Consider the following 15,292-nt stretch of genomic DNA (forward strand, 5'->3'; position numbering starts at 1 on the left):
GAGACAGTTACCCAGACATGGAAAAGCTTGGGGAGACAGGCCTGGGAGAGCAAGCAGAAGGGAAAGGAGCATCTTACCTTGGAGTCACAGAGCACCTGCTCCAGCTCAGCCACAGACCCCAGCCCACCAAGTCTGTGCTGCAAGGGGAGCAGCAGGGCTGAGCTGTGTGTGTGCTCCTGCCTGGGAAGAGGCTCTGACAGGAAAGAGGGCGTCATGCTGGCTCTCAGGTGAGTGACTCACTTCCCTCTTGGCATTTGCTACATGCTTAGCCGTGCCCTGGCTGCACCCTGAACCTTGACACCAGTTCCTGTGGTCCTTCCTCGGGCAGGCAGTGCAAGGAACACAGTGCCTGAGGCTTCACTGATGGTGAGGAGCTTGTCACACTCCTGTAGCACCTGGTGCATCACAGGCCAGAGATGGGATAGCCCTGGAGCAGCTCCTGGCTGGGCCAGGGGCAGAGAGGAGGTCCCAGGTCAGCAAGAGATCTCACCAGATCTGTCCTCTGGGCTCCTCACTTCCTTCCAGGTCCCAGGGTCAGGAGGGAACCCAGAGAATATTTGTTCCAGGGTTTCCATGATAGGTGGAGATTCACTGGGCAAAGTGCCAGGAAGGGCACTGCTCTGCTGTGAAGTCCCCAAATCAGAAAACCTCAGCCAGGAAATATCCCAAGCTATGGCAGCTCATTCCTGTACCCCTTCTGCAGCATTACAAGCCACCCTTGGTCCCTGTGCTCCTTCAGCCTGGGAAGAAAGGGTGGCTGGGCACATGGGGACCCTCTCCTTCCTGCTGCCACTGGCACTGCCCTGCACCAATTCCACATGGGGGTTTCCCCATCACAATCTGTGGCACTGGCATTGCTCAGGTTAGGGGCACAACATCCACCTGAGTCACTCATAACAAGAAACCACATGTGTTTGTGTTTGCTCCCTTTATGCCCCATGGGTTATTTAACAAGGAAATGTTCTTGGAGTTTCCTTGTTTGTAAGAATTGGCTCTTATTTTGGCAGGAAAGGAAGTGTGAAGCTTTATAGACAGTCCTGAAGGGCAAGACAGTCACACTCCATAGGTGCACAAAGGAACTGGCTGGCTGTGTGCCCTGGAGCTCCCCAGGCACCCAACCAGAGCTGCAGCAAACATCCCAACTTCCCAACACAACAGCCAAGCTGCACCAGTTGAACAATGGCCTTTGCCAGCACAGACAGCTGCCAGCAGAGTTACCTCTGCTCTGTGCCAGGAGCACAGCCAGAGAACGAGGACAGTTCATGTCCCCTCTGCATCAGGCTGCTGCCACTGCACTTGGAGCAGCTTGCACAGCTTAAATGGGATGTGGAGAACTGGAAAGGCAGAAAGCTGGCACCACAGTCTGAGCTCATGCTGAAGAGCAGCAGCATCTCAGTGACAGCACTCCATTCACACTCTTGCTATTGCATTTTTTAATAATTCCAAGAAAAAAAAACTCCAGTAATTTGGGTAAAAATTTATTTTACATACAGACCATTGCAGCTTAACTATTAATCAAGAGAAGTTATTTTCCTTTATAGGAAGTGACCAGCTGGTCTGAGATTAACAGAAGTCTAAGCCTGAGAGCTGGGATTTTAGTCTGGAAATCAGATTTGGGGTAAGTTCTTTCCAAGCACCACTCAATGCAGTGAGGAGCTGCAGGACTTAGCTGCAGGCCAGCTGCACTGCACAGTGCTGGAAGCACACTCCCACAGTCAGTCCACATCTTTCCCAAGCTGACCTTGCTGAGAAAGATGATGCCTGGAAGGCTTTGGATGCATTTCCAATGTTTTGTTCAGCTCTCAAACTAGAAACAGAAGTGGTGAAACAGCACAGTCTCTGTGAAGTACAAAACACCGAGTTACAGGGCAGCAGACACAGGGACAGCAGGGTGGGCGGGGACTCTCCTAAGCCAAGTGCTCTATGTGGAGTGGGGCCCTGGCCCTATTTCAAACAGACAGAGTACAAAAAATACTTTGACTGATAATTAACTGTACTGGAAACAAACGGATCTACTAAAAAGCAAATCTTACTCTAGGTGCCAATGAGTCCTTAAAAGCAGAGAAGGGACTGAGGAGCTGCACTTGGGCAGTGCTTCCAGGATCATTCACGCTGCTCCATTTTTACTTTGGGAGGTCTCAGGAAGGTCCTGTTTTTCTTTTCTTTCTTGCCCTTTGTATTTGCCTGGAAATTTCTCCAGCTGTCTACACGACCATCCCGACTTTCCTGGGAACACCAAGGAGGGAAATGGAGAGTTAACAGTGCAAGAGCCAAAGCCCAGTTGTACATATCAGATCAGTAGCAATTTCTCCTTATCCAGCACCCCTGACAGCCAGGACACAAAGACACTGTGAAGAGCCAGAGCAACACAGTGCACTGGAACTCCAAGTGAGCTTACACACACCAGTATAAGCACTGTGCTGGATTCTTGTTTCAGAAACCACCAGATTGGTTGGACAGTCCTTACTCTCTAGAGAATCCTCAAAGGAAAAAAGAAATCTGTCAAATGGATGTTCCTAATCTGTCAGCCCAGAATGTGCCATGTCCTGTCTCAGCTCCTCAGTCTCCTGGTGCTGCAGATTGGAGGCAGGGAGAACACAGAAGGGAAATGTACTGTTGCCTTCCCTCATGCTTCTTGCCCAAAGTCTCATCACATTCCCACAATGAGAAAAAAAGGCCTCTGGTGCACTTCTCTGCTCTCCCTGCCCTATCTGCTGAGCAGCAGAAATCTTTCCTGAGGAGATAAAAAACCCAAAACAGAAACCAAACCAAATCAAACAGCAAAACCCACAAAAAAAAACCCCCTTCAAATCTCCCCACAAACCCAACCTATGATCTCTACAGGCTGAAGATTTCACTGCAGGACAGAACAAGTGCAGGAATGATCCAGTTCACAGCATGTGATCCATCCACTCCAGGCCCATCTCTGCAATCCCAGAGCTGCAGATGGGCTCTGGCTACAGTAGCTGTCTCCTTCCCTGCCCCCCTTCCCTGGCAGGATGGGAGAGGGCCCAGTGTCCCAGCAGGGATCTGGATACTGGGGAAACCAGACTGGAAAATACCACCAACAATCCACACAAACACTTCCCAGATTAAGTTTTAGTGGTCAGCAGTGACCTGGGCTAAGCAGCAATTCTATTTTACAACTAAAGACAAGAATGAACTGCTGACAGAGATGAAAAACAGTATTCCTCAATTTACCAGACCTGTTTCTGCAGAGGGGATACCAAAGCCCTATTGATGGGCTCTTTTCCACACACAAGAAAATCCAGGCTGGTGCACATCTATTAAATTATCATACAGATTTACATACAAAAGTCTCTCATCTCTCTAGGGACATTCCCTGGATAAGAATTGCTGAGGCCTGTTCTGTAAGTGAAATACCAAATACCTCAAAGTTCTTCTGCCACTCTCGTTCTCGTTTAGCTTTTTCTTGTGCTTCAATTTCCTCTTCCCTCTGCCGCTTCCTGGAAGGGAAGCCACAAGTTACAAACCCACAAACCCATCTACTTTAAAAAGCAAGAAAATACTTTCAAAGCATCTTGGGTATCTCTTCTAATTTTTTTTTTTTTGGCAGATTACAGGAGAGATAAATATGCACACCTAAAATAGCACAGCAAATAGAATTTGGTTTCAAATTTGGTCGAGCAGAGAATGTGGTTTATCCCCACTGACAGCAGGTGCACAATTAAAGAGTTGGCTTCTCTTGCTCAGCAAAACAAGCTGGACTTCTTTATCCAAGAAGCTGGACATCACTCTAGTGTTAAGTCTCTAGGACTGCTGAGGGTACATGTTCTCAGAAGTGAATAACCAGCATGCACAGTACAAATTACACTTTTAAACTACTTTTCACCTGTCCTACAGCCACCTCCCACCTCACTGACCAGCACAGAACCCTGCTGCAGCAAGTGTATTTGCAGAGACCACTCAGGCATCATGTGATCAAAACACCTAAAACAGTTCAGCATCTCACATTCCACAGGGTATTTCTGGCACTTAAATAAAAATTTAAAATCAATTCTTTGCAAGCTAATAGCATGCAGAACTGTGTCACCATTTCACTCTTGTGGCTGGTCTCCATGTGCACACATTAGAGCATATAAAATATATTGACATCTTCAGCCCAGGAGGGCAAATTTCCTGGGCTCTACAACCCACAGGCTACCCAGAGAAGTGGCAGAATCCACATTACTGGAAATTAGCTTGACAGGACCCTTGTTAAACTAATCCAAGGCTGTGCTTTCAGCAGGAGGTTAGACCAGATGATCTCCAGAGGTTCATTCCAATTTAGACTCTTCTAAGACTCATCCCTTATCTTCTCTGAGGAAGCATGAGGGGGAAGAAGAGTCTGAATTGCACAAGCAGAACATCATTTATACCTTTCATGCATTTCTTTTGCTTCTCTTTCTTTCCTCTTAATTTCCAGTTCAGCAAAGAGCTTCATTGTCTGTTTGTATACAGCTTGTTTGAACTGCAAAACACAAATCCACTCTTAAAATAATGCCTATCAATACACTTAAAATCTGTTTTACATACAAATGTAAGAAGATAACAAGAAAGCAAACCACAGGTGTGGCCACATAACTCCTATCCTGCCCTAACAACAGCAGCAGCACAAAGAAAGGTAGAAACCACTGGTTTTAGAGAGTAATTATCCAGCAGATCTTCTTGATGTGTTGTAAAAATCTAGCATTGGCTTCCCAGTATGAAATCAGTGTGCTTAAACCAATCTTCATTACTAAAGAAGAGCAAGAGACTTCTGAAAAATGAAAAATAGGATTGTTATGGGGTTACTGTGCTCATACTGAAGTAATCACTTTCCAGGAAAAAAAAGGGCAATGAGAATAATGAAATTAATGTTTGGTAATCACCTATCATTGTTACAGCCTCTAATACTGCTGGACTTCTCCAGATCAGAAGCCAGGTAAAAACTAAGTTATGCCAGCCCTTTTTAATGCAAGTGGTTTATTGCAGAATAGCACATCTGTCCCTCAGTGCTACATGAATGAAACTGCTCTAATTAAAAAGTTACAAGCTCATTTTAGCCACACTGCAGTGAGTGCTACACATGCCTCTGCCAGCAGCAGGAATGCCATGGTTCCAGCAGTCAGAAGACAAAAAATTCAAATTAAAAAAGAGTGCATGATGCACAAGTAATGAAGACTTGCTTTGAGGAAAGAAGAGGATATTTGATCTATAAAATCTCACAATCTGTTTTCTCTTTACACTAGAGTGAAGCTGTTTTCCACAGTACACAGGCATCACCTGACACACAATACTCCACAGTGGCTAAGCAGAATTTGTTCTTCTGTAAATGTAAGGGTTTACAACATTAACAAGTCTTATAAATACTTCTGTACTGGCTTTGAATCTTAATTCCTCAAAACACATTTTATACTCTCCAGTTTCTCTAAACATAGGATGACTTACAACTTCAGGATCATCCTCCTCTACAGTGGGAGGTTTTCCATCCTTCTTCAGCTGCTTCTTTTTTTCTTTCACCTAAAGATTAAGACAAAAATAAGAGCCTCAAAAATTTTGTAGGGCTTACATAATTGTATCCACGTGGTTCTGCATTCCTATTCCAATGTATAGAAAGAACTGCTCTTGACTGAGGTTTTGTTTTACACCAAATCCTCTTAGGCCCAGATAAGCACATACAAGATTATTATGACATGAACTGTAGTAATTAAAAATACTGTGTTGGATACTATTCCTTCAACATAATCCCTTTTGGTTTCTTGAAAGATATATTCTTCTTCAATACACACCATCCAAACCAGCAGAAGTTTATTTTGCTTCATGATATTCAAGTGACTAAGAATGAACAGAACATTAAATGTTCCTTTGTTTAGAGTATCTGAGTTCTCCTGTATCATCTGCTTCTCCAAGCTTTCTGTGTTTTAATCCACCCATATCACTCCAACTTCTTGGCCAATGCAATCCAAGCTTCTTTTCTTATCTTATAGGTCAATATCCCCCAAACTTCCCAGTCTCCTGTTGTCACCACCTATTCTCTTCCACCTACACATATCTCAACTGCATCATTCATTCACAGACTTGGAACAAATATTTAGGTCAGATCATGTGGTCTGACCTGATTATTTCAAGTACTGAATTTCACTGAATTATCTTGCACTGAGCTCCACAGCAGTCCTGGACACAGCAGGCTTGTTTCTGCTGTGAAAAGCTTGGAGCCCACCTGCACAGTGCCATTACAAGGTTTGCTCAGTTTAGTGACCCAGGCATACCAAAAAGTGAAATACAAACACTGATTACCACTCACCCCCAACTCTGGACATTCCCACAGAATACTCACAGTGTGTTCCACATATTCTTTTCCTGCCTGTATCACATCCAAGGCTCTCTTCTTCTGTTCCTGATCTAGCAGCAGCTTGTAAGCTTTATCTACAGCTAACAAAAAGCATCAATATTAATAGCACCAGTAGTCATGTTCACAAGGCATCACAAGACTGCTACTTGTAGGCATTACTAATTTGGTTTCTAGAATTTGTGGAGATCATTTGTTTGGCAGTCTGTTTTGTTACTAAATACATCTAGGAAAGTGATAACATGATTAGCTGAATGAGTTTTGGGGTACAATAATGGCAGGAACTGTCTGATACCTTCTGGAGGGAACAGGAGAAAGCATCAGTCCCACCAGCTGTAGTTATGGGCATGAACACCTTAGTGTGATGCAAACACACACCCAAAACCACCACTCTATTTCTGTCATATGGCCTTTGAATAAAATCCAATGCAGAGATTAAACAGCTTTTCCTGAACAATCCCAAAACCCCGTGAGGATGTCTGTCCCTGTGGTGACATGACAATGGCATTGTTGCCACCTAGTGCCACCTGCTGAAATGCCACCACATCACAGCTGCTGCTTTTGCCCCAGCTAAAGCCCCTCTACAGCAATCCTTCTGTCCCCTCCACCCCAATGAACTTTTAAACCAGCACCAGAAAAGCTGCAACTACCCAGAGCAGCCCAGAGAATGATTATTACCTTCAAATGCCTTCTGGGCTCTATCTGCATCATCTTGGTTTTTGTCTGGGTGCACCAATATTGACAACTGTAAGAAAAAGGATCTTGCTATCAAGATCATGGTAAAAGATGAAGTGCATTTCAGAGATTTTTGAGAGAAGGGAATTAGTCTCAGATAGAAAGAATCCAAAGAGATCACATTCCTTTGTACATGGACAAATCAGGTGACAACATGTGTAAGTATGTGCCAGTACAAGCTGGTAGAACAAACAATCCCTGTAACAAACATGCTGTCCAAGAAAAGCTGCAGCTTGTGATGAGAGGAACAATTTGACAGCCCTCAGCTGCAGTGCCTGGGCTGATATGAACCCCTTGGTCATCCAAGATTTGTATCCTTGGTCCATGGAGTTCTCCAGCATCCCCAAGGCTGTCCAAACACCCAACTATTTAAGAGTGATCATTTTTCCTTAGGCTGCTTTACTGAAAGTTAAGAAAACTCCTGCCTGTACCTTACCTAGCAGAGACAGGACATGAATCACTACCATCCTGAGGAGAACTTCAACTGGGCTGGAAACCACATCCTCCACATCCCCCTTTCAGAAAATTATTTCAAACTTTCCCTATATGGCTTCTGTTTCATATAGATCTTTTATTTTTGCCATTGCAGTACAGAGCAGCAACTGAAAGTGTTTTACTGCTGAAGTATACAAAATAACCACTTTGGAACTCTACAGCTGCCTGCTTGTAGCTCCCAGGAAAAGGTTTGTCTCAGTCCTGTACAGATTTACTTTAGCCAGTGCCTTTTTTCCCCTTTGTTGCCTGTTCCACATTCTACACTTAGGTGTTTGATGTCTTCAATGCACAATTACATGCACATTTTGCATTTCATTACCCTGAATTCAAAACATCTCCCTGTAGTATTTTACTAGCCCCAAGCTGAGGGGGTCACACTTTATTGTCTTGCACAAGTGAGAAATCAGCAACAGACCAAAAAGTTATCCTCTCACTTCCCACATACAGGAGTAGTCCATATCCTGCTCCTCTGCCATCCAGCATCTTCCCATCTAAAGACACTCACACCATTAATTCAGGTGGAGGCAGCAGCCCTCCAAATATTGTTTCTTTACTGAATGCACTGATTAAACTCAAAATCTTCTTGCAGGTCTGTCAGCAGAGGGAGGCTGAGGTAATGTTTCCTGTGCTGCAGACCTGCCAGTAAGCAGGGCTGCCTCTTTTCCAGGTAACCAAGCCACTAAAAATGACCACAGAAATTCTTAAAGAAATCTCTGAGAAAATCTGGATCCAAGTCCATATATTTGAGAAAAATATCTTTTGATCTTAATTTTGAACTCTAGCTCAAGAGTCTGAATATGGCTCTATTAGCTGGCAATAGCCCCATCATGCACAGCACAGGCAAAGCAGCCTCTCATGCTTGGACCAGGGACATTGCTGCAGCTCTCCTCTTGTTGACACAAGCATTGCTCTATGCATTTCTGCCAAAAATAGACACCCCTCTACCCAGATACAGCTTTACTATCATTTTTCTTGTGCCCACACCCAGCTGCACAATCTCTACTTCCCTTCCACAGACTTTGAGTGCAAAAGCTGAATACCTGTCGGAATCTTTTCTTTATCTCTTCATCTGTGGCCTCAGGATCCATCTGCAACACCTGAAAGAGACCATGAAAGAAGAGCAGGTTTGATGCTACTCTCTATGTTTTAGGTTCCTGTCATCAAGCTCTAACACTCTCATGAGGAGTGGTTGAAGTCACTGGTTTGTTCAGCCTGAAGAAGAGGAGGCTGAGGAGAGAACTCATTCTAAGGGGCAGCTCAGGGGCAGGTACTGATCTCTTCACTGTCATGACCAGTGACAGGACATGAGGAAACTGCATAAAACTGAGTAAGGAGAGGTTCAAGTTGGGTATCAGGAAAGGTTCTTCCCTCCCCCAGAGGTGCTGGCACTGCCCAGGCTCCCCAGGGAATGGGCACTGCCAGAGCTCCAGGGATGGGCAGGGGGGTTGCTGGGGGCAGGGCAGGGACAGGGGCTGGGCTGGATCATCCTGGTGGGTGAATTCAACCCAGAACATTCTAAGATTCTGTAACTCTTGGTTCACTGGCACACAGACACATAGCAGAAAGCTCGCCCCACAATGACAGGAATCATCACACAGAAAAACAGAAACATTTCCCAATCTTTTTGACATTTGTGACACTACTTTCAGCAATGCCAGATTCCTCTGGCTATGCCAGTGTCCTTTCTGTTTAAATCTTGTGTAGACAGCTACAATCCATGAAGGTCTGAACCTTCCACCAGTCCCATAGCAACGCTCAGTCTGACAGAAACAAAAGCATACAGTGGTTTGGGGACAATGCCAGGTCACTCAGAATGCTGGACAGGAAACATAGTACTTCATATGAATTCATTAATTTTATCATTTTGAAGAAGACAATAGAGTTTCACTGTTTGGTTTCCATAAATGACACCAATTTTTTATTGATCTTTACAGATGTAGCAGAGTTTAGGAACTCTTTTGTGAATTAATGTATTGAATCTAAGATTTAAGCAACAGGTGATCAGATGCACACTAGTCTGACTCAGATAATCTGTAAATAAAAAACACAGGGAAAGCTAAAGTCTACTCTGAAACAGTTTCCTTAATTTACTTGTCAAGTAAATAAATATAAATATACAAAAAAGATACAAAGCTGAATGTTGTCAAAGTGAGTCTGCTGACTCATCTGACCATCTGCTGACCATCTCTAACCAGCCCTGAATTGGGACTACAAAAAGCACCTGAGGCTTGAAAAAGGCAGCAAAGATGACACCAACTCCAGATGAATACCATATTGTGTTACTGTCTTTCTCAGGCTTTTCCTACTTACCAAGACTTTATAACTGACTGCACCTGGAATCAAACACTATAAAGTGGATTATCCATTCCCCACTGGGGTCTCAGAGACCACCCACTGAGAGACCTTTTCTTACTCTATCTTCTAGACAAGTTTAGTGGGATGAACACAATGAACATCCAAAATAAAATACCTGCCAAGCTGCCACCTCCAGCTCCTACCTCCCTGTTTAGAAAGCATCCAGCCAAATCACCCAGTTCTGTTGTATGAGGGAAATGTGACAATAGACTGTGAAAAACAGTGAGCACACACACACCCTCCTGCTGATTTCTGCAAACCTTCTGCAGAGTAATCTGTACCCAAGAGAATTTTCTTTTTTCCTTTTGTTGTCTTTTACTGGAATAAATACTCAGGAAGTTCATACACCAGTTTAGAAAGGAAGACAGAATGTTCAAACTAACCTCAAAAGGGTTCAAGTTGAAATATGAAGATCCAGGTCGGGTCAGCCGGTCAATTTGGTTTTTGGATGTTAAAACAGAGTCTCGTTTTTCAATCTGTTTTACCTAAAGAACAAGAGAGACCCGGATGAACTGACCATGACAGCACCCTTACCTGTTTATTCATGTTAGTACACCAGCCATCCTGCTCCTGTTCTACACTTCACAATTCCCCTTACTTACCCCAAGCCTGCAGTTATTTTCTCAGGCACTAGCAGTGCATATTTTTTAGCCTTTCCTACAGCCCAACAGCATTTTCAGCATCACATTTTAACCATAAAAAATGCAGCAGTTTCTCCTATGCCCTGCTCTACAGCCGTGCCTTCCCTCCTCCTCATGCAGCTCCAGCAGTTCTGTCACTGTGATTCCTTGGAAACCAAGGCATTAATACTCTTAACCTGTTGTTGGCAGTGCAGCATTTAAACACGTTAACTAATGCAAATACACAAGCTCGCTTTACTCCGACCACAGGTTATTTAGCTCCGTTTGACCCTTCAGAGAACTGTGCCGAACCAAACCATGCATTTATATTTATGTTCACCTTTATTTAAAGCAATGTGCACCCAGGGAGCGCGCTGGGGCTGCAGCTGCCCGGAGCGGGGCCGGGCCCGGTGGCATTCTGCCCTCAGCGGGGCCGAGCAGGAGCGCGCCAGCCGGGGCCGCGCGCGGGGAGCGGGAGCGCGCGGGGAGCGGGAGCGCGCAGCTCCCCCGGGCCGGGCCGGGCCCGGCGGCTCCCGCCCCCAGCCCCCGGCGGGGCCGGACCGAGCACGAACCCACCGCCACTCGCCCACTCCCAGCCCGGACAGCGCCGATAGCGGCTCCGCCCGTCCCGCCCGCCGGCGGCCCCCGCCCCCGCAGAGCCCGGCTCCGCACGGCCCGCGGCTCCCGGGGCGGGCGCGGGCGGTACCTCATTGTAGAAGGTCAGGAACGCGTCCTCGGCCGCGGCCGCGCCCGCGCCGGGCCCCGCCGCCGCCGCCATCGCCACCGACACGTGACCGCGGCGTCACCACACGTGACCGCGGCGCGCGCCGCAGTGACAAGCCCCGCCCCCCCACGGCGCGTGGGCGGATTAGAAGCGCGCGCGGGCCCGGAGCCCCGCCTTGTGACGTCACAGAGCCCGGCGCCGGCGGGAGGAAGGCGGGGCGGGGGCGGGGCCGCGGCTGCGCAGGCGCGGTGGGCGGGCGCGCCGGGCGGCTCGTCCGGCGCTCCAAGGGCAGGCGGCTATGGCGGCGGTGGCGGTGCTGGCGGCGCGGGGCGGCCTGCGAGGGGCTCTGCTGGCGCAGCAGCAGCGCTGGAGCTCGGGATCCGGCGCCGACCAGGTGGGTGTTCCGAGAGTGTCTCCTCTGCCCTCCGTCTGTGCCCGTCCGTCTGCCGGCGGTCTGTCCTTCCGCGCTCACCGCCGTCTCTCCCGCAGCTGGGCGAGCTGGGTAAAGGCGCTGGCAAGGGCGGAGGAGGCGGCGGCTCCATCCGCGAGGCCGGCGGTGCCTTCGGGAAGAAGCAGGCGGCGGAGGAGGAGCGGTACTTCAGGTGAGCGGGGCCCGGGCCTGGGAGCCGCCGCCGCCCGCCCGGGCAGCGCCCGGGCCGCCCCTCCCGCGGCGGGGCCACACTCGTGCCGTGCTCTCTTGCAGGGAAAAGGAGCGGGAGCAGCTCTCTGCCTTACGGAAACACCACGAGGAGGAGATCCACCACCACCAAAAAGAGATTGAGCGTCTGCAGAAGGAAATCGAGCGCCATAAGCATAAGATCAAGCAGCTTAAAGATGACTAAGCTGGTGCTGTTGTTGAATGTGCATGGCCAATACTGATAATGGTGTAAAACAGCGTGAAGACTGTATTTTTGGTCAACATAATCCAAATCCATACAATTATGTCTACAACAACATCAAATAAACTACTCAGCTTCACTTTCTTGCTCACTAACTGTTCAATGCAAACAAAACCAACCAACCTCACTATCTAGTTTTAAACTTTATTTTCTTCCGAAGTAAAGTTGCACTCTTGAGCAGGCAGGCCTGTACAGAACTGAGCTATTTTCTTTAAATTTGTATGAAAGAAATGACCATTTGTGCCTAGTGGGATAACTTTAAGCTGCATGAAGAATTGGAGGGAAATAGTACCCGTGTAGCAATTCATTCAGACAGAAGAAACTTTGTTTCAAGTACACTGTCTTTGTGGCCTGGAGGGGTGTTATCTCCATTGAACTAGCAGATGACAAAAAAAAAATAAGGTTCACTTGTTGCACTTAGTGTTTAGTGCCACAAAAGTGAGAAAAAAAAAATAGTATTCATAAACTGAGAGAGGAAAAATAGTGTTCTAAGTTATGCTGATGTCACTTGTGGTGGTCCTAATTCCTGGAGCAAGACAGCTGAGATCCCAACTTCCATGTGAATGTTCTTTTCCACAATGACTTTTAACTGCCCAGTAGATTAGGGTTTTGGATTTTTTTTTTTACTGTCTCAACTTCTCTATTCCTTAGCTAAGTCTCTTTCCAAAGAACGATGGATTCGGACTAATTTTATGCAGTTTCAATCACTTTTGACATTTTAATGTAGGAAACTCATCATAAAATACACAGTAGTGACCTGAAACAATGCACCCTTCCTGCAGTAAGCACTGACAAGGAGGGGACTTTATGTATCAACAGGCAGGTAAGAAAAGCCTTTGCTTCTATCCCCACACTGTCATGTCTGTAAATCTGCCCAAACAGGCTTACTCTGCAGCTCTGGTGAAAGGCTGCCTGCATTTTAGTAAATGAAGGGTGGCAGCAACATTGAACTGGGTGGGTCCATGCCTGGAACTGCCCTGGCTGAAAGTGCAGGAGGTAAATGATGCCTTTGATGTTGAAAGTGGTTTACAAGGGTGTGACTAGCTGGCTGAAGGTGTCCCAGTTTCTCCTGTGTTTCCTGGTACATCCCCAGCCAGCTGCTCCCTTGGTGAATATTGCAGGTAGTGGAACATCTTGTCTGCAGAGTAAATGACACCACAGTCACTGTGATGCCCTTAAACACTGTTCTTGAATGAAGATGTCACCCATGTGATCAGCCCTGGAGGAGATGCTGTGCAGTGTCCTTGCCTGGCCATGCTCAGTCTGTGAGAGATGCTGTGGTGAGTTCTACCAGGGCTTTGTTCCTTTTAGTCATGGCTAATTAATTAAATATGAGTACATTCCCCCCTCTCTGAACCTGGTGAGATGAACCGAGTCATGAAAAGCAATATCTGATCAACCTGTTTGGGTTATACCTATTTTTTATCTTTTTCAGAATGTTTTTCCTATTGTACTGTCAGCTGAGGTTGGCTTCCCCAACAGTTTAGGAGTCCCTAGTGAGAAGTTTGCCACAACAGCTTCAGTGGACTGTGCAGAGCTGATTTAAATATTAGGACAACCCTGTATTCAGAAAGGAACAGATGAGGGTAAAATTCATGTCTGTGGGTTTTATTCTGCATTTTGTTGCACTGACTATGCCATGTAAGCTCAGCCACAGAGCTTCTGCACACCTGTAAGGATTTGCTCTGAGACTGGGAGTGCAGGGATTTGGACCTTTGTGATCCTCTGTGTTAAAAACTCACAGACAGGTGTTAAAAACTCTCAAGTCCCTCAGGGGACTGCAAGTCAGTACCACCAAGAGCTTTCTTGCCCACCAGCATATGACATAAGCATTTGAATGACTTGCAGCAAGCAGTTTGTCTGGGTTCAGTCACCACTTCCAGGGCCATGGATGGAGAGATGCCAGCTACAGGCTGCAGGATTCCAGAGCAGGAATGCTAGGGAGTAAAACAAGATTATATCTCAGAGCTAGATAATTGCTGGGGAGTTAGAAAGGTCCTTTCCAAGACTCCCCTCAGTCTGTGTGACCTGGAAGACAGAGCTTAGTTCTCTTTTGGAGAGCTACAAACTTCTGCCATCTGCTTCCAGGCAATTTTGGTTCAGAGCAACCAAAACCCAAAGTTGATGTTTGAAACTGGTAAGGCTGCAAGGACAGTGCAGAACTCAGATAAGAGACCATACAGGGACTAATTGTTCTGGGTTTCTTCATTCTCTCTGGAATGGCTGATGGCATGATTAGTCCCCTGCTTTGTTCCACAGGCACAGGGGTACACAAAGGAAGGGATTCTTCTCTCTTCTCTGCCAGAACTGCTGCATCTTGGTTATTTGCTAGTTCTTCAGGATTAGACTGACCCTGCTCACAACAGCCTGACTTCCCACAGCCACCTACTCTTTACTCCATTAAGGGTTTCACTTCTTGAAGCTGCCATTTTGTCTCAATGAGATGTTTATCCTTCCTTAACACCAGATCCTCTGTCTGCACTGTGCTTCTAAAGATCACAGCCTAACACTGCAGGAGCAGGAAAACTGCAATTTGTTTTCAGCTAAACTGAGCTGGTGATTTTTGCTGTAGCAAACAGAAGCTATTTTCCAAGTTGCTCTGTTTGTGCTGCATCCTACACAAACATGATGGAAATTGCCAAGAATCCTTGGCTCAGGGGTGGGGGAAGAAATGAAAATAAAAGAAAGTGAAATCCAAGGTCTTTAGCAAGCTGGTTTTAGTGCAAGGCACCCAGGTAGCCCAGTCTGGTCTCTTTGGGCCTTTTTGTCACACTCAACCTCCTCACTCCAGAGCAGATAAAAGGAAAGAGGCAAGACAAAGCACATGTATGTGTTTTCCTAAAAATCAAATACACTAGCTGTGTGCTGGACAAAATAAATGTATGTACACAGGATAATAACAGCAGCCCTACCTCTGAGGCAGAAATTTTTCTGAGCATTTCCCTGCTGCAGAGGTGGTGGAATACACTGGGGATACTCAGAAAGTTCCTAAAAAGTAAAGCTTAAAGTTTTTTAAGACAGACCTTTCCCTGAAAGCCTGGGGTTTAGCAAACAGGTAAGAGCTGCACACACAGCTCCAGGGAACAAGGCATTTTCTAAAGGTAGGGACATCTAACCATATGTCCATAATATG

General features: G+C 46.4%; 2 protein-coding genes and 1 long non-coding RNA gene across 3 annotated transcripts; 2 read left to right on the forward strand and 1 right to left on the reverse strand.

Moving 5' to 3' along the window:
• Positions 1–1,462: 1,462 nt before the first annotated feature.
• On the reverse strand, positions 1,463–11,390 carry DNAJC8 (DnaJ heat shock protein family (Hsp40) member C8). The gene is made up of 9 exons (XM_079325715.1): positions 11,243–11,390; positions 10,300–10,401; positions 8,602–8,658; positions 7,010–7,076; positions 6,320–6,414; positions 5,431–5,502; positions 4,380–4,471; positions 3,392–3,467; positions 1,463–2,226 (listed from the first exon to the last, which is right to left on the reverse strand). The coding sequence occupies exons 1-9, from the start codon at positions 11,312–11,314 to the stop codon at positions 2,104–2,106; spliced, it is 756 nt and encodes a 251-aa protein (XP_079181841.1). The 5' UTR covers positions 11,315–11,390; the 3' UTR covers positions 1,463–2,103.
• LOC306811739 lies at positions 7,087–8,337 on the forward strand. The gene is made up of 2 exons (XR_013776723.1): positions 7,087–7,224; positions 8,151–8,337. It is a non-coding gene; the product is annotated as an uncharacterized lncRNA (long non-coding RNA).
• A 99-nt stretch (positions 11,391–11,489) lies between the features above and the next one.
• ATP5IF1 (ATP synthase inhibitory factor subunit 1) lies at positions 11,490–12,238 on the forward strand. Its single transcript, XM_079325716.1, has 3 exons — positions 11,490–11,654; positions 11,750–11,862; positions 11,964–12,238. The coding sequence occupies exons 1-3, from the start codon at positions 11,559–11,561 to the stop codon at positions 12,100–12,102; spliced, it is 348 nt and encodes a 115-aa protein (XP_079181842.1). The 5' UTR covers positions 11,490–11,558; the 3' UTR covers positions 12,103–12,238.
• Positions 12,239–15,292: the final 3,054 nt, after the last annotated feature.

This window comes from Erithacus rubecula, assembly GCF_903797595.1.
Source record: "Erithacus rubecula genome assembly, chromosome: 23".
Lineage (NCBI taxonomy): Eukaryota > Metazoa > Chordata > Aves > Passeriformes > Muscicapidae > Erithacus > Erithacus rubecula.